A 21,486-nucleotide genomic window follows, 5' to 3' on the forward strand; every position below is an offset into this window, starting at 1 on the left:
AGTCCAGCTTGAGTTGGTAATCCTGGAAATCCTGGCAAGGCTACAGACTACACTTTGAAAAGATACAACTAATAGGCTACATACCACCCCCTCCCATTGGGCCTCTCATCAAAGCTACTGGTTTGCTGCTAGACGGAGACTTTACTGTAACTCCAGATGCAAAAAGTGAAGCCAGCCGGGAAGTACTTGAAACCTGTTTTCTCTCGAATTACTAGCAGAGGGTGACTCCACTGGTTCCAAAAAGAACTCTCTAGTTTCTACTGAAGTTATTTTGAGAAGTATACGAGAGTACTTCAATCAACATCTTTATGATGGTCCAAATCTCTAGTTTTCAGTCTTCTTCAAAACAGCACGATAATCATATTCTAAATGATGATCCCATTTAGAGGGAAATAGACGATTAGGCATGGTATGTATTGGGGCATGGGTGTAGGTTGCATTTGTGGGTGGGTGTGCAGTGTCCTTGAGTTCTCAGTCTGGCTCAACCCCAACTCCTTCAAATATGGTTTCTTCTGGGTTTCAAAAAAAGCAAAAAGGCGCTGCCAAAAATGCAATACTCAGGGCCTCACAATGACATTTCACGAACCACTAGGCGATGTCACGGTGGGTTGCACTTGGTGTCCATGCAGATGTCATGTTTACATCGCTGCGCTGAGTCAACATGTTTTGTAAACGTTGGCAGTGCAGCAGTTTCTCAGGAAGGGACTCACATGTGCAGCCAACAAAAGAAAGAACAGAAGAGCTTGTATCACAAGAGAGTGTGACTTAATTCTCTGCTCAGGACACTGTTACTTAAATTTACCTTTACATTGACCATAGTTAATGTTTAAAATGCTGCATATATAGCCTTTAAAGGTCATCTTGATAAAACACTGCACAATGTAGGTTATCAGTGGAGACCCACAAACACATACACATTCACTCACACATAACACCCGTGTCTCTGTTATGATGGTATTTATGGTGTTTGTCCATAAACAGCAGAACTAAAGGTTTGAGGTCAATAATTGATCCTCTAGGTAATAGACAATAATTTGTAAGAGACAATCATTTTTGGGGGGAAACACAAGAATGTAGAGCCTTCCCAGTTAGTGGTTGGTCCTCACATGACTGAGGGTGTTGTGTATTTAGATAGTGATACCAGATTGGACCTTTTTTTCCCCTCAGCCAGAGCTAAGAAAAGAGGCACAAGACAAGAGCAAATACTGACTCCCAAATACTTCACATACGCTTCTTTCAAATGATCTTTTGTAGTGCAAACATCAAATGTTATCTCTGACTCTGCATCATCCCAATAAGACTTTATAGTCAGCTGTTGAGAATATGAAGTGAAAAGAACAGGACAAAAACCGTCATGGAGTGAAGTGAAGTGTAACTTTGCAGCTGAATCAACACGTTGCTCCATACTTCTGTTGTATAAACGAAAAGACGAGGGAGAATTCTGTCCTGCTGTGTGTGTGTGTGTGTGTGTGTGTGTGTGTGTGTGTGTGTGTGTGTGTGTGTGTGTGTGTGTGTGTGTGTGTGTGTGTGTGTGTGTGTGTGTGTGTGTGTGTGTGTGTGTGTGTGCTGGCTGCCTATGCTGCTTGATCAGGTGTCACAACACAGTCAGGGTAATAAAGATCACAGTTAAGTCAGTCAAATACTAGTGGTCACAGTTATTATGTGCTCAGTTAATTGAATTGTAATGAAGAGTTGTGTCTTTAAAATCGTAGTATTATAATTATATTTATAGTTAATTATATGATTATGTATTACAATGTTATTTCAGTGAATACGGTTTATATAATATAGGAAGTGTAAGTGGATGGTATGGTGTAAAATCAGAGTTTTTAATGATATATTTTATGTGACAGACCATTTTGAAGAAGTGACTGAACAGGAAACATAATATTGTCGGATTTACTTTTTAATTAAATGCTAAATTGCATGTGGTTGATAATGAAAACAACAGAAAAAGTGAAGGACAAAAGAGAGCACTGAAAGTCTTGATCCTGAGTTCACCACCAGGGGAAGCAAAAGACATGTGTAACCAGTGCATCACTGCTCACAGTGTGTCTCCCGTCACTCTCGTACCAACTCCTTGCCATTCACTTTTTGCTGTTGTGCATAACAAACATTGTAGCTGCTCTTCTTATTCCATTTATTTTGTATTACTATGCAGTAGGTTGAAAATAATTCTGATTATTAGGATCAAGGAATATGAACATTAAAATCCATATGTCAGACCTAGTTGTATGGTGTGTGTTGCTGGTTCTGGCTAAAAAGGACGTTTTTGTCACTCAAAAATACAAATTGTTGCATGTAGATTAAAATTAACTCAAGTATAAGTAAAAGTACCACATTATGTTTCTACCTGAGTGAAAGTAAGTACCTGCTATATTTAAACATAGTGAAAGTATTAAAAGCAAAATTACTTGCAGAGTGAATCCTATTCCCTTCTGCTACATCAGTGGTTCTCAAATGGGGGTACTAGTACCCCTGGGGGTACGTGAAGGTACTCCAGGGGGTACGTGAGATTTTTTTTTTATATATTTAAAATTAGCATCCATTCAAAAATCCTTTAAAAATTGTTATTTAATAAATATTCAATAAAATATAAGTGTTTAATAAATCAGACACTGATGGCACAGCGCTGTGTATTACATCTTTTTTTCAACCAAAAATACTTTGCGCTGGTTAGGGGGTACTTGGCTGAAAAAATATTTCACAGGGGGTACATCACTGAAAAAAGGTTGAGAACCACTGTATTACATCATCATGGCTCAATCTGCCGCTTCTAAATCCATTCCAGGTTTTTTCTTCATCCGTGATGCCGCTGCTGTAAGAGGCGGGATCTAATGTTACCTGCCCGCTTTGATTGGATCAGAGATCTCGATCAATGTGAACATGCAACACAATGATTGTAAAAATGTAGTGGAGTGGAAAGTACAAATATATACTGATATATGTGGTGGGGTAAAAGTACCTGAAAATAAATCTAGTACACGAAAAATGTACTTTCCTGCAGTATCAAAGCAAATGTATTTAGTTACATCCACCACTGGTATGTACAATATATACCTCATGTACTAGATGGGTCATATGATTAACTTTCCAGGGCTTATTGTTTTAATTTTTTAAGGAACTGAATTCTGTAAAACATGCTATTAAGTCTCTGATGATCATTCTGAATCACAGAATTATTCAAACAAGAGGTTCTGGCTGATTCCGCTTTGAATTCAATGTGGATAATAACATCATTTTTGTCAAAATCTTTAAGTACATCAGGTTGTTTGGGACATCACACAATTTGATTGTGGTCATGGTCCACAGACTGACAGCCACACCGTATCTACAAGTATATCTCATGTGCAGTAAATGAGTGAAAATAATAATATTATCATAAAAACATATTAGGAAATTGAAAGGCAGAGTAGAGTGCACAAACAAGAAGCAAAAAAACATAAAATTACATCCCTGAGTGTACTTTTAGTAACTCTAGCACCGAGATTGTGATTTTGAAATATTTGCAGATACATTAAACACTTAGCATGGACACAAAGGGCAACAGTAGTCTGAGTGTTGTGTGATCTGTGATATTTATTGACAATCATTTTTAAAAATGAATATTTTTCTGTACAGGGCTCGTTGACTGGTGAGTTATATCTGAAGCGAGGGCTTCCCTCAAGTGGACAGATTGTGAAAGTGCAGCAGACCAACCACTTGTTTAAAGCTCAGCTAGGAGCCCTTGTCTGTGAACTCCTAGCCTCCATTAGTGTGTTTGTGTGGAGCCGTCAGTCATGTGAAATGACACAAAGAGCAGCTGCTCTTCTCATTTAACTGCTGACAATCCTTTTTTGTGATTGCTTCCTCAGCACTTTCACAACCTCTCTGCTTCCTCACTGTTTTAATAACATGTGGGTGAAAACTATTCATTCATTTTAATTTAATTTAAATTTAATTTAAACATTGTGTTCTTCAAGACCCAGCTTTTAAAAAACTTCATAGTCGTACTACTGATATACGCACATTACAAAACACGACACAAAGTTTATGTAGGACTGTAAGGAAGTCAATGCTGAATTATGACCCAGCCAATCATTTTGGTGTATTGTTTGAAGGGCTCATTGTGAACAGGTTCAGTTATTGAGGACACAACAAGGAGCAGAAGATATCAGGAGTAACAATGGATCTGGCCTCAAACATTTCAGACGACAGCATCTCCATATCTGGGTTCACTTCAGCTTTCGAGAACCGAACAGGTAATTGTTTCGAAAGAAAAGTGAAGGGAGCTTATCACTGGGGATGTTTACAAGCCACATCATCTCCTCCTCAGCTTTCTATCTTCTTCGAGTCCTTCGTCACAATCGTGGTCAGATCGTCTTCTGTTTCTTTTCCCCCTGGAAGCACAAAGACATCAAAAATCACTTCAGTCAATGTCTAGCTAATGCATTTGCTGCAGTTTTCATGTCGGTGAATTGAAGCACTATATATACTTACTGAAACACTTCCGGAAGCTATCTGATCTCCACAGCATCAGGTAAAATAAACCACACACCAGCAGCATGCCAAAAAAGCCCCCGATGATGCAGCCGATGAGAATGGCGTAGTTTGTGCCATCATCTAGGAGAGAAGGCAGAAGGACTCAGTGAGGGAAGGACAAAGGCAAAGGAGATAGGGAAGATACTCAGCAAGAAAAAGAATGAAGAAGAGTTATTTTCTCAGAGAGGGGGGGGACTTAGACATTAACAAAAATAAAAGTCTTGGTGCTGGTAAAAAAAAATAGAAAAAAGAAAGACCACTTTTTAAAAATATTTTGCAATTGCAATATTTTGTAACAGAATTTGCTTAGTGACAGTGTGATTGAAAGCATTACATATTTATGACATGTAGACTAAATTCTAGGGCTGCAAGTTATTCCGATTTTTTATTTGTACCATAAACTGTATAATAAAAAGGATGCTGTGTCTCCACTTTCCCGTAGCATCAAATAACCAAAACCAAACTTTCTGGACAAATGAATACATCAGTGTGAGAAGATCTTTGAGATTTTTTTCATGTGTACTGTACACAGTCTATGATTTGTACTGTATGGACATGCTGAGGGAATTACAAATCAGATTTGATTTAATTGATGCCCCAATCACTGTTTTATGGCCTTGAATGAAATGAACCAAGGGCAATGCTTTGGTTTCAAGACATTGCCTTTTGTGCATCTAGTTTTTTATTACTAATACTTATATTATCAAAACTATTTAACGTGAATGAGACAGAAGACTTTTCACCATAAACATGAAGGACAGCGGCCAGTGAGTCAGGATCTGCTGACTGCTTACACACGACCCGTGTGCCATTGTCAGAGAAAGAGGTTCCCCTGAGGGCCCACACAGCCAGTGATTCTCCATTTTTCACATCACAGCTTCCATAGAGGGCCTGCAGGGGGGGGAGAGAGAGAGAGAGAGAGTGAGAGAGAGAGAGAGAGAGAGAGAGAGAGAGAGAGAGAGAGAGAGAATACTTATATTAAACACTGAACATATTGACATATATATATATAATTACAAAAACTTTTTTTTCTCTTCTTCATCAGTTGAAGTAATGTCCCTGTCCATCTTCTTATTAAATATGCTTCAAAGAGCTGTTGCTTCAGCTGTTATCCAATGTGTTTGAGGGTACCCTGATGTGTCACAAGAGAAGATTTGACTCCTGAGTGCAGACTCACCTTGGTGGGAAATCTTACAAATATAAAAAAATTGACAGTGAGTTTTTACAGTGAGTTAAACTCCCAACTCATTAAAATATGATGGTGTTATTGAGGGACAGTGGCGGATCAAGGATTTTAGTAAATTCCGGGCTGTAAAGGGGCCACATTTAGATTACTGCTGGGGCCAGTGCCCCCCTGGCCCTGGATGCGCCCCTGTTGCTAAAGAGAACATGAAGTGAGATGTGTGGAGTAAACAACGGGGTGCACAGTGACAACCTCACCTGGGGGATATCTTCCAGATGGCCATTAGGGCAGATGAGGGTGTAGTTGCCGTGACTACTATATAAGGTGAACGAGAGACTGGGAGAAGCTTCGGTCACGCCACAGCTAAACACTGCAGGTTCTCCCACCGCCACTGTGACATCGGCTGGGCGTGTGCTGTAACTGAGAGCTGCTGGGCTGGGTGCTGAAGTGCTACTGGTGGTAGTTGTGGTGTTTTGAGCTGAAACAGTGATAACATGCAAGTGATGCATGTGTAAGAGAGAGGGATGAAGAGAAAAAATGAGAAACATGTCAATTATTGACTAAAATCAATATTCAAACAATAAAAGTATATTTATTATCTGGTGTAAAATCTGGTGTAAAATTACCTCTGCCAAGGAGATAATGTTTGAACCCCTGTCAGAATGTTTTTTGGTTTGTTTGTTTGTTGGTTTGATTGTAAGTATGATTACACAAAAACGACGAAATCTTGCACGACACACTGTGCACAGCTTTCCTCCGATTGTGGTTGATGTGAATCCTGCCACCTGACACATTTAATATGTGACTGTGAGCAAAATCCCCCCACCGCCCTCATGAACATTTGGCTATTCTTAACCATGTGCAGTTGGTTGATTTCCGAGAGAGAGCGGGAGGATTTGTGACAGAGGAATGAGGAAGTGTGTTAGAAAAAATCTTAAGTAACTAAAATTCCCCTAAACGTCTGACAGATTACAAAATGGATTAAAGTTTGGGTGAGAGGAAGCTTCTCTCTTGCTGTACCATTTAGTTTTCCAATGGGACAGGATTTTACACCTCAGTCTCACTCTGTGCACTGTTCATTGGTATGACTGGATACTTAACAAGATTAAATCTTCTACTTTGAAATCATTACCTGAGGAGGGCGTGGGAGTTTGGAGCAGAGCCATAAGCAGCAAGAAGATATGAGAAACTTTCCATGTTGTCATCATCTCTCCGTTCCTCCTCTTCTCCATTCTACTTGATACGCAGTCTCTCTTATTCCAAAATGATTAACCTGCAAAGGGTCACAGGACATCACTTACATACAACATATAATAGCAGATGATTCCTTGTGTCCCAGAGGACAGACAAACAGTCAAATGCCTTCTTAGCTGTATTTTAGTGTAGTTGTTTTATATGACAAAGATTTTAAACGTGTTGTAAAATCAAGCTTTTATTTTACATCATTTAATAATAATAAAATAATGCTCCTCCCTTCAAGAAACCCCTGTCTCATTAATCTTCTCTGTAAAACTACTGATTCTATGCCCGGTTGTCTTTTTTGTACATTATACATTTCCAGCATGATAATCACTAAACTGACAAATGTCACACGGCCATTCAGAGTGAGAAACACAAGCCAGCACTCGTATTTTGTTTACTGTGCATCAATAATTTCTCATTTTCAACTTTGAAATCAGTATTGTAAATCTGACCAGCCATGACCATCCCTCTCAAGTCTGATAGGGTTTTTGTTAATGTAAGACATCAAGTAAAATGGAAAAAAAACAACCTCAAAATGTACAGAATGAGCATCAAAACTGATGCATCATTATCACTAACTGCCAAATGAAGTGAAACTTCCTCAGTAGTTTTGCAAGCAGCTTCCTTATTTGAAGATTTGTGAGCATTTATAAATACTTCCCTATTTTTGTAGAGTGTAGCTTCTCACAAGTCTTCTATGAACTGCCAAGGCGAGTATCCAGACCTATCTATATATCCTTAGACTGTTAGTGTCTCCACGAAAAATTACCCTGTCCTCACCTCTCTCTGCATCCATCCTTCCAGTCAAAGCAGGTAGAAACAACAAGGCGCCTGAAAGAATGTGGACATCTTCCTGCTTTGCAAGCCAGATGTCGAACAATGAGAAACAGGTTGAGCAGGCTCAACGTGAGCCATTAATAGCTGGTCCTCATAGCAATACAGGCACACACACAAAACACACATACACACATACACACAGAGGTTTGTGCAGCTATCCTTATGAGGACTTCACGTTGGCCTCCATTTGTTGTGAAAGGCCTCACCAAAACCTGATCCTAACCTTAACCAAGATCTAACCCCTACCTCAACCTAATCCCAACTCACATCGGACCCCTCACATTAACAAGGAGCTAAGAAATTAGGAGGAACTCATTAGGACCGGGTTCAGGACTACTCCATGACGTATACTGGTCCTGACAAGTCACAAGTATACACATACACACTCCTTTTGTCTCCATTACTTTCCTAGCTCTCTGTATCAAATGATAGAGATTTATTCACATGGGCAACTCAGTTTTACTTTTAAATAAGTAGGTTAACATGCTGACATCATATCAGAAATTGCATCACTTTCCACTGCGTACTTGTGGTTGTTCAATTATAGTGTGGTGTTTAGTGTTACATATTGAGACCATGAATTATATGAAGCAGAAAAAGAAAGAAGATATTTTTCCATTGACATGTCTATGAGTACATCCATGCTAGCAGGTCTGTGAGATCGTACTCTGACACAGGGGAGCCTTGAGCTAAATGCAACAATCCTTCTGAAGTACATTTCAAGTTCTACTTTGGTCTCTTTAACTCTTGCTGTAAAAAATCTTTGATGACTCATCTCACACTGCATGTATTGACAGCAACACGTCGTGCCTCAGGGCCTCTTTTCTGAGTCGATCTTAACTTTGAAATTAGCAGAAGTCTGAGTCGTTCCGTCTCCTCGTCCCCCGCTTTCTGATTTATTTTGTTCACTGTCTGTCTCCCCGATATGGAGAGGATAACCACGGTGCTGGTGCTTCTGATCATGAGGAAAGGTAACAGATTATTTTTCAGTATTTATTTTAAGGAAAAGTACAGGACGGTATTTGTTTTCATTGTTTCTTATTCATTTATGTCATTGTACTGTTATAAAAAATAGTTTTCACTTAACAGGGTAGCAAAGGACGATCTGTTAAAACCGTATAATGTATGTAAAGAGGGAAGACATGGCAGCCCAACAAAAGTGAAGCCAAAGCATCTCTCATGGCAGCAGTGTAGGTCATAAACCCTGCTTGCTCCATGTTAGTGAAAGGGACAGGGACCAAACTAAAAAATCTAATTACATGTCAAATACATTTTTTCAAAGATGATCACATTGATGTTTGCTCAAGTGTTAGGGGAGGATACCTCACAACCACAGCTCTATCCCCACATGACTATTTTCACACAATGATGACAGTATCTGGGATGTTTTGTCTTCATTTCTGGAAAGTGGGAGGAAGTGGAGACGTTGAGATGCACCGCCTGACAAATACAAAATGAATCATAATAATGATGTTGAAGTAAAATGATAACAGATTTGAACCACTTCCTTAAATGACAACCATTGTACAAAAACCACAACCTAAAATTAAAAAAATAATTTTTGCAGAGCATTTTGTTCCAATTTGCTCAAATTATTGTCTTTTCTTCTTCTTTTAAAATCTGCATGTAAATCATCAATACCAAATACTAAACATTTCATAGCATGTCTCATGTGCTCTGTGCAGGAACTGGGACTTCTTCTGGGGAAGTGACTTTTGAAAACCCAGATCCTTGTGCGTTGAAGGGATCGTCGGTGGAGTTCAAGTGCTCATACAGATACAATGAGGGGGAAACTGTTCGAAAGACTCTATGGTACAAAGGAGACTTTTTGGGGGACATCTGGACACGTACCAAGCTGTCAGATCTTCCTTCATATGAAAATCGCACTGAATATCTTGGTGACCAGAAGCACAACTGCAGCATTGCAATCCATGATGTGCAGGAAAATGACACTGGACATTACTACTTCAGGTTTGATACGGAGAAGTTTGGATACCGTAGCAAGAAATCAGTGCAACTGTCTGTCACAGGTAAAATAATTTCAAATTAAATGTTATACTTCAAGTACAACATCTTACAGCTTTTCTACATATCATCTTCTCTGTTTATTCAACTGATTGATGTATAGAGCTGAGTGCCAGCATGTACCCAGACAGAGTGAGAGCGGGAGAAGACGTCAAGCTTGAATGTAGAACATCCTGCCAGCAACTTCCCAGCATAATCTGGTTCAAAGATGGACGCCCCGTAGCCAAACCAGTGTTTCAGGCTCAGGCAGAGGATTCAGGAAATTATTCCTGTGCTATTGAAGGACAAGAATCAGATAAATCGGACCCTGTGATTCTAATTGTCCAGTGTAAGTAATGCATGATGACATTGTTAGTTGAGTGTTACTTAAACACGTTTGTGGTGATATTCAGAGTTCGACTCCTGGTTTCTTGTTCACATTTAAAGACTACAAATTATTAAGTAAGAAAATCATAATTTTAGCACAGGTGATGCTCAGTTCAAAACTCTACATTTTTTTCCCATACAAACAAATCCACTCGGTCTGTTGGGAAACACTACAGACCAGGAGTTTCAGGATTATCTTTAGTCTCTGTTTCACCCAATTATGTCCAACAAATAGTTTAATGAATAGCATAAGAAGTGAAAGGTTATATTATCTGCCGACCAGCACCTGTAAAGCTCACTAATCAACATGTTGTATCTCCTGTGTGTGTGTTTTGTTTTCTTCAGTCATAGGAAGGGAAGCTGTTTGGTACCATGCAGACATGCTGGTTACAGTTTCGTTCTTACAGTCTCCTTAATTATCACTGACATAGCAGAACAGTTTAACACCCAACTTTCTATCTAAACACCAAGCAGGTATACGAACAAAAACAATGGGGAATGTAAATAAGTAACACAAAACCATATATTACATATGATACGCAATCTAACCTATAAATCTCTCTCTCTCTAAGTATATACTGTATATACACTCATATTTAATAATCAAGTAACTTATTATATACACTAATAAACTTAATTCTAAGATACTATCACACAAATGAATATGCAATAACGAATATAATAATATAATAATAACTATAAAATAGTAATTTAAGTAATGTCTGCTGTTACTATGGTTACAGTATCAATCTTATCATCCAAATCTCAGCACAAATTGGGCCTATTGCAAAATGTCCAATTAGGTCTTAAAACTTTTAATGGATATCATTCCACAGCCTGACTTGCTTTGGTCAGGGTCATCCAGGAATATTTTCTTGAATGACTGAATGTAGACAACAGCACGGTGGTTGTGTGTTGATCTTTGTTTATCTTACAGATGCTCCATTGAATGTGTCAATTGAGATGAGCCGTCCTGGTCTCATGGTAGAGGGCAGCAATGTGAGTCTGACCTGCACAGCTAACCCTGCAGCAGATAGCTACACCTGGTACAAAGATTTTTCCGGCTCCATGCTCCAGGTGGGCTCAGGACAGGTGCTGTCTCTCCCCTCTGTGAACGTTTCCCACTCTGGACTCTACCTTTGCCGGGTCAGGAACAGCATGGGGGAAGGCAACTCAATGGGTGTGCTGCTGACGGTGTATGAAACAGACACAACAGACAGTGAGTATGCAGGGAGGCTAAAGCTCATGGATTATTGATCCGCAGTCATGAGCTGCATGATACATCGTCCACTGAGGAACAATAGCTTTAATGTTGCAGACTAACCTGATTGGGAGGATAATTGTAGGATGAGGGAGACAATGTTAAAACTTAAATATCAAACAAATCTGGATGACGACCGGCGTGTTAAAATTGCCTGAATTTTGAAAATACAATAAAACTGAAATTTAAGCAAACAACAACTACATTTTTCGTATTTGCTGAACATACTGTTCCTCACTAAATTTTTTTCTACCCCCAACAGTTAACCATTTAATCCTCCGTGTTGGTTTTGGAGTCAAAGTTGTCATTGTGCTGTTGCTTACAATGATTATTATCTGGGCTTGGTAAGTAAAACACACATCACCCTTTTTAGTTTTTATTTCCACATATAAAAGAATAAAAAGATGCAATACATAATTTCTGAGGGAACGTGAAGGAGAATTGCCTAAAAACCCTCCAGGGGCTTGAAAAGTGACATTCTTCAAGCAGAAAAAGACAGGAAATAGGAAACAACATTGAATATGCAGATTATGTATCTCACCTTTCATTTTTGTGAATTTCGTTTCAAATAGTTCAAATGTTTTTCTTCTTTCATTGTTCAAGTAAGAAGATGCGTGTATCTCCCGTGGATAAAAAGGTAAGGAGGAGCCTGCTGTGTTTAAATGGATCAACTACAGTTTGTCATAAAAGGTATAATGTTTTTCTGATTTTCTGTTTCAGGAGCACAGCCATGCATTTCTGGTTAAATAAACTACAGAAGCTGAACAGAACAGATAAAGGCATTGTCCTCCTCCCTGATTTGTACTTACCCACCTTTGTGTTAATTGTCGTGGTAACAATTTTATTCTTTATTTGATGTATTCATTATGATAGTGTTTCATGCCAGTATGTTTTATTAATTCCATTGTTTATGGTCTGAATGAGGTTATGGTGTGGGTTCAATACTGGTACAGCACCGTGTATCCACAAACAAACCAGGATATGCTGCCCCCTTGAGTCTAAAATACACACCTACAATATGTTCTGGTAAACTGATAAACGCCTTCATAGGCTATCTCCAGTCCTAACAACTTATTATGTCCACCAAGGGAGTTATGTTTTCACCCCTGTCTGTTTGTTTGGGGGTTGTTATTTTGTTTGTTAGTAAGCAAGATCACCACAAAACATGGTGGAAGGATGTGGAACGGGTCAGGGAAGAAGCCATTACATTTTGGATCAGAGGGAAGATCCAGGATTCTTTTTTTCATTCCCTTCAACATTGCGAGATGGGCTTTTCTTTTCTTTTTTTTTACATTTTTGAACATTTTTACAGTTTTTTAACAGGTTTATAGGGAACTGTTTTATGAGTGTGTGGAATTTTGCGCATCTTGAATTTAAGAATACTGTTGCCTTGGTGGAGGTATGCACTGTAATGAGTGCCACTCTAGTTAGTATTATTTACATAATATTGGAAGGTTGGGGTTGAGGCTGGCTCAGGTAAAATGTTTACGCTGTTAACTGACCAATATAAATAAATGAATAAACATAGAAGATTTTTTGTTATTTAAGTCATCAATGATTGCTATATTCAATTATTGTAATTTATTTTCCCAACTCAAAAACATAAACACAACAAACACAGCAATTCTGGCTACTGTAATATAGTTTTAATATCTAATGACGCTCCTGTTTGGCACATTGTCATGACTTTTCATCATCATACCATGATTTATTTTTTTATTTACAGAATATATTCTTTTAAAATGTTGTACTATGCAATAAACTATTTGGTTTTCCGTTCTTTAATTGGTTAAGTGACAATAATATGTAAAACATTTTTCGTTAAAGTTGGTATCACTCTTCACACTAATGCTATGGATTATGAGTTTTAAAATTAGAAGCTAAGTTATGTATTATTAGGTATAATTATTTATGTATGTAGAATTAGTGAAACTGCAGCGAAATGTGCAGCACTGATGAACTATTCTCGTAAAACAAACCGTGTAAAGTAAATGAAACTAAAAAAAGGCCCATGAAACTGATGTAAAACTGTCTCTTTAAATATTGGTGAACTTGAACTTCCTTGTTTACTGGCTGAGCTTTTAAAAATAGAAGCTGTACGCATCACTCGATTCTCACTTTGACTTCAGCAAACTAATGAGAGTAGCTGACATGTTGTAAATGGACGTCAGAGTCACTGTCCTCCTGGTTCTCAGCCTCCTTCACTTCTCCACAGGCTCTGGTCAGTGTCTGTTGCTGCCTTATCACAGTGAAGAGTTTACTGAAAACCACAGAAATGTGACACAGTATGAACTGCTGACAGCTTTTAATTGGATCAATGTGACTGCATTTCCCATCATCTGCTTCTTATAAAAGCTGCTGCAGGATTTTTTCTTTCTGGACACTGCTTTTACAGGACTTTGTGCGACGTTGTTAAAATCCAGTAAAGGATCAGTTCATTCAGGTCCACGTTATCTCTAGTCTGCAAATGTAATGAACCACGGAGGCTGTATCCAAACTCACACCTGAGACTTTAATAATATAAGTAACATCAACATAGAAATATGCAGTGGAGGCAACACAAGATTTTCAGTCACAGTTATCACAAATAAAGACATATTCTTTCTCTTGAAGATTCCTTGGTTAATTCTTGACAGAAGCATTTAGCTCCAACAAAAAAAACGAAGAAATAAAAAATATATTCCAACACCTTTTCCTTTGATTTAGTCGCACCTCTCTCAAGTTCACCTCAGTGCATTGAAATTCAAGAATTACAGGTAGGATTGGTAATTTGTCTCTGAAACACTTTTTTAAAATCTTATTTGTGAAAATCTTCTTCATGACTTGATAGCCATCAATAAATAGAGTTGTCCAAAAAAAAAGAAGGAGGAGCCGGGGATCGAATCCTCTCTGCGGACAACCCTTTCTACCTCCTGATCCAGAGCGGCCCCCTTTAATGAGTCTGCTTGTGTCATAGGGCTTCACTGGCAACATGAGGTGTGAAGGTAAATGCACCTTTTGACGGTGTTGAGGAACAAAATGGATCTATCTTGAATTTCCTGAATGTCATCATAAAGGGATGTCTTATGTTGTTGATGCCCGCTGAGTCTTTAAGCTTCTGTAGCAGTTGTCGCTGTGAGGACGTACGACTGGTGGTGGGATGACCTCTTTCTCCTGAGAGGACAAATCAATCAACAAAACACAGAGAGTTACATCATTGAAATAATTTTTTCATCAGAACTGTGGTTTAATTTGGTTGAAACATAACAAAAAATGTATTCATGTAAACCAAACCCAGGCACTGAAGATTTTTGGTAAAGTTGCCTGTGTGTCACATACTGGATGATTTTAACCACACACTTTCTATACATAAGTGTTATTAGGTATTATATTACTTATATTGTCCACTAAACAATGTACTGTACATCTGAGGATAAATAAATAACCCATGATGATACTGACTGCTTGAAAGAGAACTAAAAAACTCACCTTCTCATAAGGAAAGCAATTATGGCTATAATAACCAATAAGACACCGATGCACACGCCAACGAGCAGCATTCTTCTTCCTGTGGTCTTAGGTGGGGTCGCTGCTGCAGAGGACAGAACAATAAAGACAGCAACTGTCAGTCAAAGTGGCTGATCTACTCTCAGTAAATCCTCTGTAGACCAGACCGTCTCATCTGGGCCTTCGTGGTCTACACGGCCCATGAAGGAGGCGGTCTTCATGGGCCAGGTAGACAACGCATATCGGAAGAATGCATCCCCTGAATAGAGACACAGCTAGAGGCTCTTCATCCACCTACCTCTAATACCAGTGAGTGTTACAGAATAAGTCTGTGATCCATGTCTGTTGCGTGCTACACAGCAGTGCTGCCCATATTCCTCAGTGCTGATGGTCGTGCTGCTGAGTGTGGAGCCTGCGGATGTAGCCGGGGACTGTCTTGCTTGATGGAAACTGTTTTCTGCTGCAGGGAGACACGCGGCACCCTGGTACCAGGAGAAGGTGTGGACAGGTGGGTTGGCGTCACTGCTGCAGGTCAGAGTCACAGGGAGGCTCCTCTGTAGCTCTCCAGGTGGAGAGATGGAGACATGTGTATTTCGAGGTGAGTCTGGACAGATGGGGAGGTCATAGGTCAGGTATAAGCCTTGTTAGACTCTGTCATTACATTGTTAGACTCTGTCATTACATTGTTAGTTTAGAATGATATGTATGAGGACGTTTCTGTATCCAACTAAAATGAATTAATAGAAATTCTTGTGATTGAATACCTGTCCAGAGTATTTTGCCTATTTTAAAAGTGAAACACAAATACACAAATAAATCACAAACCCAATTCATTTGTCAGTCTGGCTATCTTTCTACGATGATTTTTACAATTACATGTATGACTGAACAAATAATTAGATAAATTGCTGCTGAATGAATTAAAAAACGAGTGGATGAGTTTGCTGAAGGGGAGATCTTTAGTTGACACATGTAGTTTTTATTTTCAACATTTCACAGTCATGAAAACTGTGGATTTGAACAGAGGATAGAAAACCAAAATGTTAACTGTACATATTTCCCATAATTACATTTGACTTACACTCTACATCAATGTCGAGCATCGTTGAGTTCTGTTCTCCCTCTCCAGTCTGCATCTGACAGTAGTAGCTGCCAGAGTCATCAGGAGCAACGGCGCTGATGTTCCACACCTGTCCATTGTATCTCGGGGTGGCGCTTGTGCTCTTGAACCATCTGAAACGGGCCTGTTGATTGGCTGAAGGGCTGCAGCAGGCCAGACGTAAATCGACGCCCTCAGTGATGCCACCAGACGGACTCACTGATGTTGACACTGCACTGGAGGAATCTGGAGCAAAGATATGAGATCAGATCATTGACTTTATATGTGTTCATGCAGACGAAATTCATCATTGGATATAACAGTCAGTAACTGTATTTTTCAGCACTACAAAGACATTTAATAACTGCTTGCTGTGAAATATTGGCATCAACTGTATGGGACAATTCTATTATAACTTTAAACATTTTTATTTATAAATTTCAAACAATTTCAAAAATGTGTTAGTTGTATGTTAGAAAAGAGTTTCTTTATGTAAAAAGTAGTTTTTTCACAATTTTGGCTTACAACAAAGTTAAGGTCTAAAGCTTTACGTATTAATTACTATATTATTTTTAAAAAGCCACTGGGTGCAAGGTTTAGTTATTTATATAGAAAATACACTTTGGCTCTCTATATTCCCAGATCAAAATACCTTGAGAACATGACCTCAGTCTGGTTCATAAATCTGAGTGTTGGTTTTAATCATTTTGTCATGAGTTATAAAATGTGCAATGATAAGTACATGGTCTGATTTGAAAACAAATGATGAAAACATATATCTGGCTTTTCTTTAACTAATTTCTATTCTACTGTATTTCAGAATATTTCTTCTTTTGTACAGGACAGGTTCATAATAATAAATTGTATGGGATTTTGTGTTTAACAAAAGATTACACAACATGGAAACACAAAGCAACAAGGCAATAACAAGTGTTTGACTTCACACAGATGTTTCTCAATAATTGCTTAAGGACGTCTTAGTGGTGTAACAACAGCTCCACTTCCAAAACACTGACGACACTGCCCCCCCCACACACAGTGAGACTGGCTCTCAACAGGCTCTTATACTTTAACCTGTGCTAAATCCCCGTTTGTTTAATGTTCAGCAAAGACAAGTCAGAGTTTGTCCACACATGTTTGGTTGTGAAAGCAGTTTGTCCAGAAAGACCAATGTGAAATTTGATTGGAAAGAAGAAAATGGCCAGGCTGAGCTCACATAGTTGCCTTTTTATGTGCAGACAGTTTCAGTTCTACTTCTCATAAATAGCACATACTGTCAGACTTAAGGTTGCAGAGTGGAAGTGGTGTATAGCACCAACATGTAGCCCACATGTTGGTGGTAAATTTCAACATAATTCTGTAAGACTTCCAAATGGTTAGAAACAAACAGAAGCGCTGCTGATACAAGCTCCCTGCTTTGTTTTAATGTAACAAATAGCCTGTCAGCTTCAAAAGGTTCCTATCATCACCGATCTTGATGGTGGATCATGATCTTGCTGGCTGCTGACCATAGACTATGATTGCAGCAGGACTGCTCGATACATAGTATTTCTTCTCAGACACTTGACCATTAATGACATTAATCCACCAATTCACTGACCTTCAGTTATGCTTCAAAAATGTTTACCCTTATCAATGCTGCTAAAACCTTTATCTTGGTGATGTTCTCCTTTACACTTGACATCTATTGCACTTCTGTCCGTCCTGGGAGAGGGATCCCTCACATGTGGCTCTCTCTGAGGTTTCTACCTTCTTTTTACCCTGTTAAAAGGGTTTTTTAGTAGTTTTCCCTTACTCTTGTTGAGGGTTAAGGGCAGAGGATGTCGCACCATGTTAAAGCCCTATGAGACAAATTGTGATTTGTGAATATGGGCTATACAAATAAAATTTGATTGATTGATTGATCTATGGAAAGATGGAAGATCCTAACACTTATCATTACCACTCAGATCAGTAAAATAAAAGATGAAATAAATAAAATATAATAAAACTAACACAAAACACAAAAAATTACACAGTGTTTTTCAATAAAACAGATAAGGCAAGTAATACAATTAAAGTGAAGAGATTTAAAAGAAGTTAGCGTGTTTGCCTGGCAGAGGCCTTAAATACACAAACTAATGCAAACGAATTCAGGCCAAACACTGACCTATAAGCCCTTTAAAGACTTGACTTTTTTCAGTGCCACTCTGTTTTACTTTAGTTTTATTTCACTGGCTACCAGTGTTAAAATATGTACATGTTGAGACTTTCGGTTCATAACCACAGATAACATCACTTTTCTGCTGTTCATCATTTTAGGGAATGAATAACATTACATTGAAGGCATGTTTTGTATCGGCCTTTTGAAATGATGGTGAATTATTCCCACCTGCCACCAGCAGCTGTACGCCTCCCTGCGCTGGCATCTTCTGTGTTGGGTGACTGGTGATGAGGTAGAACACGTAGCTTCCACTGTCTGATGGTCTCAGATCAGAGATGCTCAGAGAACAGTTCTTTGTTCCTGCTAGTCCCAGGTACTGCACCCTGTTCTGGTAGGATGGATCTGGGAAAATACCAGCACTGTGGAACACATACCTGACACACACACACATACACACACACACACACACCGGATACTAAGGTACTTTTCGAAAATGAGTTGCAGTTGACTGTGTCTTCTGTTCCAATACCTCGGGGTGATACAGCGGCTGTCTTCCAGACACCACATCTCGGACAAAACTCCATCTCCTCCACCCTATTAGAGAACAATAAAGATAGTTGCTGCCAAATGATAAATTCTGTGTTTATTTTATATTTGACTCTAGGTCTTCAAACCTCTCTTCAAAAGTGCAACCTTCAGTAATAAATAATTTCTGTTACCCTTCATCAACTACCTGTGACTGCACATATCCATTCATTGCTTTACAGGTTTTAGCCCTTACAGAGAGGACACCATGGTCGACACACGGCCTGCAGGAGCTAACAATGCCTCCTTTATTCAATCACCTGAGTAGAGAGCTGTTCCTCTGCCCTGGTTTCATTTGAACTTTGGGGGTAGTCATAGGAACAAGGAAGAACCAGCGAAGAACCAGTCACAGCACAGATGGGACCAGAGGGGAGATGAACTGACCAATCACCAGCTAGAATACCTGAGGGGCATAAGATGTGAGATACCACATTATAACCATTTATATTCCTTGAAATTAGTGCTGTGATGTAAAAACATCTTTAAATAAATGATCATAACCACAATATAAAAATATGCTGATGTTAATGTATCAGTTCCCTTCAGCAATTTCAGTATTAAAATAACACTATATTGAGATAGAGTGGAACAATTATCAAAATAACTGAATGTAGCCACTTTAGAGTTATTGTTACAGTTTGTTTTTTATCTACTGTATTTTACAAATGCTACAGCCTCTTATGGACATTATCATTTTTTATTCTTCCACTGGGTATCACATAAATAAGAACAAGTCTCCTTATACAACTTCTACTAGTACTACTACTACAAATAATAATAATAATAATGAAAAAAATATACAACAATAGAAAACTTTTCAAAATGCACATTACAAAGTGCTTTACAGTGGCAGCAAAATGAAATAGACTAGTCATTAAATTGTCACTTTTGAAATGGAACAGGTATTTGATGTATAAAAACCAACACGGTATGATATATGAAAACAGAAATAGAGAAATTAAAACTCATGGAAGGCTTTCTGATAAAAGCATGGGACCGAGACATGACCCTGAACTGACCAGGGGTCTCATTTATAATCCTTGCTTAAGCACAAAACAGGTCCTGAAGTTTGTGTACGCCACTTCTCACGCAAACGTTGGGATTTATAAAAACAATGTGCGAATGTGCGCACTTCCACGCAAACTCTGACCCATACACACAAACATTTTGGAGACAGGAAAATGACGATGCTGACGTGAGGTGGTGAACAGAAGCAGATTATTGATCCACTTCATCATTACCATTAAAACCAACAGCGTTATTTGTGCTCGCGTGACAAAACTATTCCATAAGAACCTTCATTTGAAAAAGATATAAAACAACTTACTGCAAATTAAGTTCAGATACCACTAAACACGGTTTTATAAATCCAATTTTTTTTTTTAAGAACACCATTTTCAGCTTTTGTGCGCACGTACACTTTTCTAGTATGAATCCTACGCACTGCTTTATAAATGAGGCCCCAGATGTCCTCAGGCAGGTTGTTCCAGAGCCTCAGGGCCCTGACTGCAAAAGCCCTGTCCCCTCAGCCGGGCACACTGGAACTGAAAAAAAGCCCCCTGCCCGAGGATCTCAAAGTAAAAGGTAAGATAGGATATAGCCTGGACGGAGACCATGGAGAGCCTTAAGAGTCATCAGTAAAAGAGGCTAAAACAGGGGTGATATGATCACCTCTCTTATTTCTGCTTAAAAGCCTGGATGACAGGACAGTTTCTTGCAAAATAAAAATGAATAAATCAGCTGATCTTTACAATGCTTGAGGTAGGAGCTATCATGGATGTTGCTGGTACTTCTACATAACACAATCTTACCTTTCAGAGATAGTGTGAGGAGCAGCCAGCAGCGTTGTGTCACTTCTCCACCCATCTTCTGCTCTTTCTGTTGTTTTGCAGAGCGTCTCCTCAGCAGTCAGCGATGTGTGTGTTTCTTTTTTCTCAGAACAAACACTTAAGTCAGACTTCAACTTCCTTTTTTATTTTCACTGCTGAAAAGGAACTAGAGTAATGATTGAACTTTGATATCAGCAAAGGGTTCGTAGTACGCATATGTGTGCGTGTGTGCACATGTGTGTTCCTGTACTTATATTATACCTTTGTGAGTGTAGACCCTACATAGTAAGGTCATTTTTGGAAAGGGAGGACATTTTGGCTGGTCCTAACTTCTTCAAAGGACTGTTTCATGGTTAAACTTGGTTTTAGGGTTAGGGTTAGAATTGGGTTTAGTGTTAGGGTTCGGCATTTAGTTTGGATGGTTAAGGTTAATGTAAGGGGAATGCATTTTACCAATGAGTGTCCTCACTAAGATAGAAGTACAAACGTGTGTGTGTGTGTGTGTGTGTGTGTGTGTGTGCGTGCATGTTTTTTTTTACAGTTAAAGAAGTGATCACCAGTTACTTCAATTGTATTGGATTTGGCTGCAACAACGTTTACCCCTGAAAAACCAAAAGTGTTTTGTGGACTTAAACACTACTCCATCAGCATTGCAGTTGATAATGCGTGACTTTTCATTTTAGGGTGAACTATCCCATTAAGACTTGGTTTTATGGTCAAGGTTAGGGTTAGAATTAGGTTTAGGTCAAGGTTAGGGTTAGAATTAGGTTTAGGTCAAGGTTAGGGTAAGGGGCTGGGGAATGCATTATGTCAATGAGTGTCCTAACAACCATAGAGAGACGTGCATGTGTGTGTGTAGTGTAGTCATATGAGGGCATCCACAGCAAAGCAGCTGCTGTTGATGTGTGT

General features: G+C 38.8%; 3 protein-coding genes across 4 annotated transcripts; 1 reads left to right on the top strand and 2 right to left on the bottom strand.

Moving 5' to 3' along the window:
* Nucleotides 1–3,559: 3,559 nt before the first annotated feature.
* Nucleotides 3,560–7,876, bottom strand: LOC118114382. Of its 2 annotated transcripts, none has more exons than XM_035164832.2 (6): nt 7,727–7,876; nt 6,837–6,977; nt 5,962–6,182; nt 5,265–5,412; nt 4,480–4,602; nt 3,560–4,379 (listed from the first exon to the last, which is right to left on the bottom strand). In XM_035164832.2, exons 2-6 carry the CDS (start codon nt 6,934–6,936, stop codon nt 4,312–4,314), a joined length of 660 nt encoding a protein of 219 aa, XP_035020723.1. In that variant the 5' UTR covers nt 6,937–6,977; nt 7,727–7,876; the 3' UTR covers nt 3,560–4,311. The 2 variants fall into 2 exon arrangements, with proteins under 2 accessions (XP_035020723.1, XP_035020724.1); XM_035164833.2 differs by having other exon boundaries at nt 7,608–7,740.
* Nucleotides 7,877–8,599: 723 nt separating this feature from the next.
* cd22 (cd22 molecule) lies at nt 8,600–13,284 on the top strand. Its single transcript, XM_035162824.2, has 7 exons — nt 8,600–8,754; nt 9,469–9,813; nt 9,912–10,136; nt 11,112–11,393; nt 11,698–11,779; nt 12,039–12,072; nt 12,156–13,284. The coding sequence occupies exons 1-7, from the start codon at nt 8,709–8,711 to the stop codon at nt 12,183–12,185; spliced, it is 1,044 nt and encodes a 347-aa protein (XP_035018715.2). The 5' UTR covers nt 8,600–8,708; the 3' UTR covers nt 12,186–13,284.
* A 642-nt stretch (nt 13,285–13,926) lies between these two features.
* On the bottom strand, nt 13,927–21,316 carry LOC118114280 (sialoadhesin). Its single transcript, XM_035164640.2, has 8 exons — nt 20,560–21,316; nt 19,009–19,151; nt 18,693–18,757; nt 18,392–18,597; nt 16,003–16,266; nt 15,220–15,525; nt 14,904–15,006; nt 13,927–14,588 (listed from the first exon to the last, which is right to left on the bottom strand). The coding sequence occupies exons 1-8, from the start codon at nt 20,612–20,614 to the stop codon at nt 14,525–14,527; spliced, it is 1,206 nt and encodes a 401-aa protein (XP_035020531.1). The 5' UTR covers nt 20,615–21,316; the 3' UTR covers nt 13,927–14,524.
* Between the last annotated feature and the right edge of the window lie 170 nt (nt 21,317–21,486).

This window comes from Hippoglossus stenolepis, chromosome 8 (assembly GCF_022539355.2).
Source record: "Hippoglossus stenolepis isolate QCI-W04-F060 chromosome 8, HSTE1.2, whole genome shotgun sequence".
Taxonomy (NCBI): Eukaryota; Metazoa; Chordata; class Actinopteri; order Pleuronectiformes; family Pleuronectidae; genus Hippoglossus; species Hippoglossus stenolepis.

Bases quoted from the DNA above. Each gene is read 5' to 3' on its own strand.
- LOC118114280 (XM_035164640.2), bottom strand. From the start codon at position 20,614: ATGGGTGGAGAAGTGACACAACGCTGCTGGCTGCTCCTCACACTATCT. The intron at 19,152-20,559 runs GTAAGATTGTGT...TATGCCCCTCAG, and splicing joins CCTCACACTATCTCTGAAAG to GTATTCTAGCTGGTGATTGG. The intron at 15,526-16,002 runs GTAAGTCAAATG...CCATCTGTCCAG, and splicing joins GCTCGACATTGATGTAGAGT to ACTCACCTCGAAATACACAT.
- LOC118114382 (XM_035164832.2), bottom strand. From the start codon at position 6,936: ATGGAGAAGAGGAGGAACGGAGAGATGATGACAACATGGAAAGTTTCT. The intron at 5,413-5,961 runs GTGAGGTTGTCA...CCCCCCCTGCAG, and splicing joins ATCTGGAAGATATCCCCCAG to GCCCTCTATGGAAGCTGTGA. The intron at 4,603-5,264 runs GTGAAAAGTCTT...CTTCTCTCCTAG, and splicing joins CGCTGTCCTTCATGTTTATG to ATGATGGCACAAACTACGCC.
- cd22 (XM_035162824.2), top strand. From the start codon at position 8,709: ATGGAGAGGATAACCACGGTGCTGGTGCTTCTGATCATGAGGAAAG. The intron at 8,755-9,468 runs GTAACAGATTAT...TGCTCTGTGCAG, and splicing joins GCTTCTGATCATGAGGAAAG to GAACTGGGACTTCTTCTGGG. The intron at 9,814-9,911 runs GTAAAATAATTT...ATTGATGTATAG, and splicing joins AGTGCAACTGTCTGTCACAG to AGCTGAGTGCCAGCATGTAC.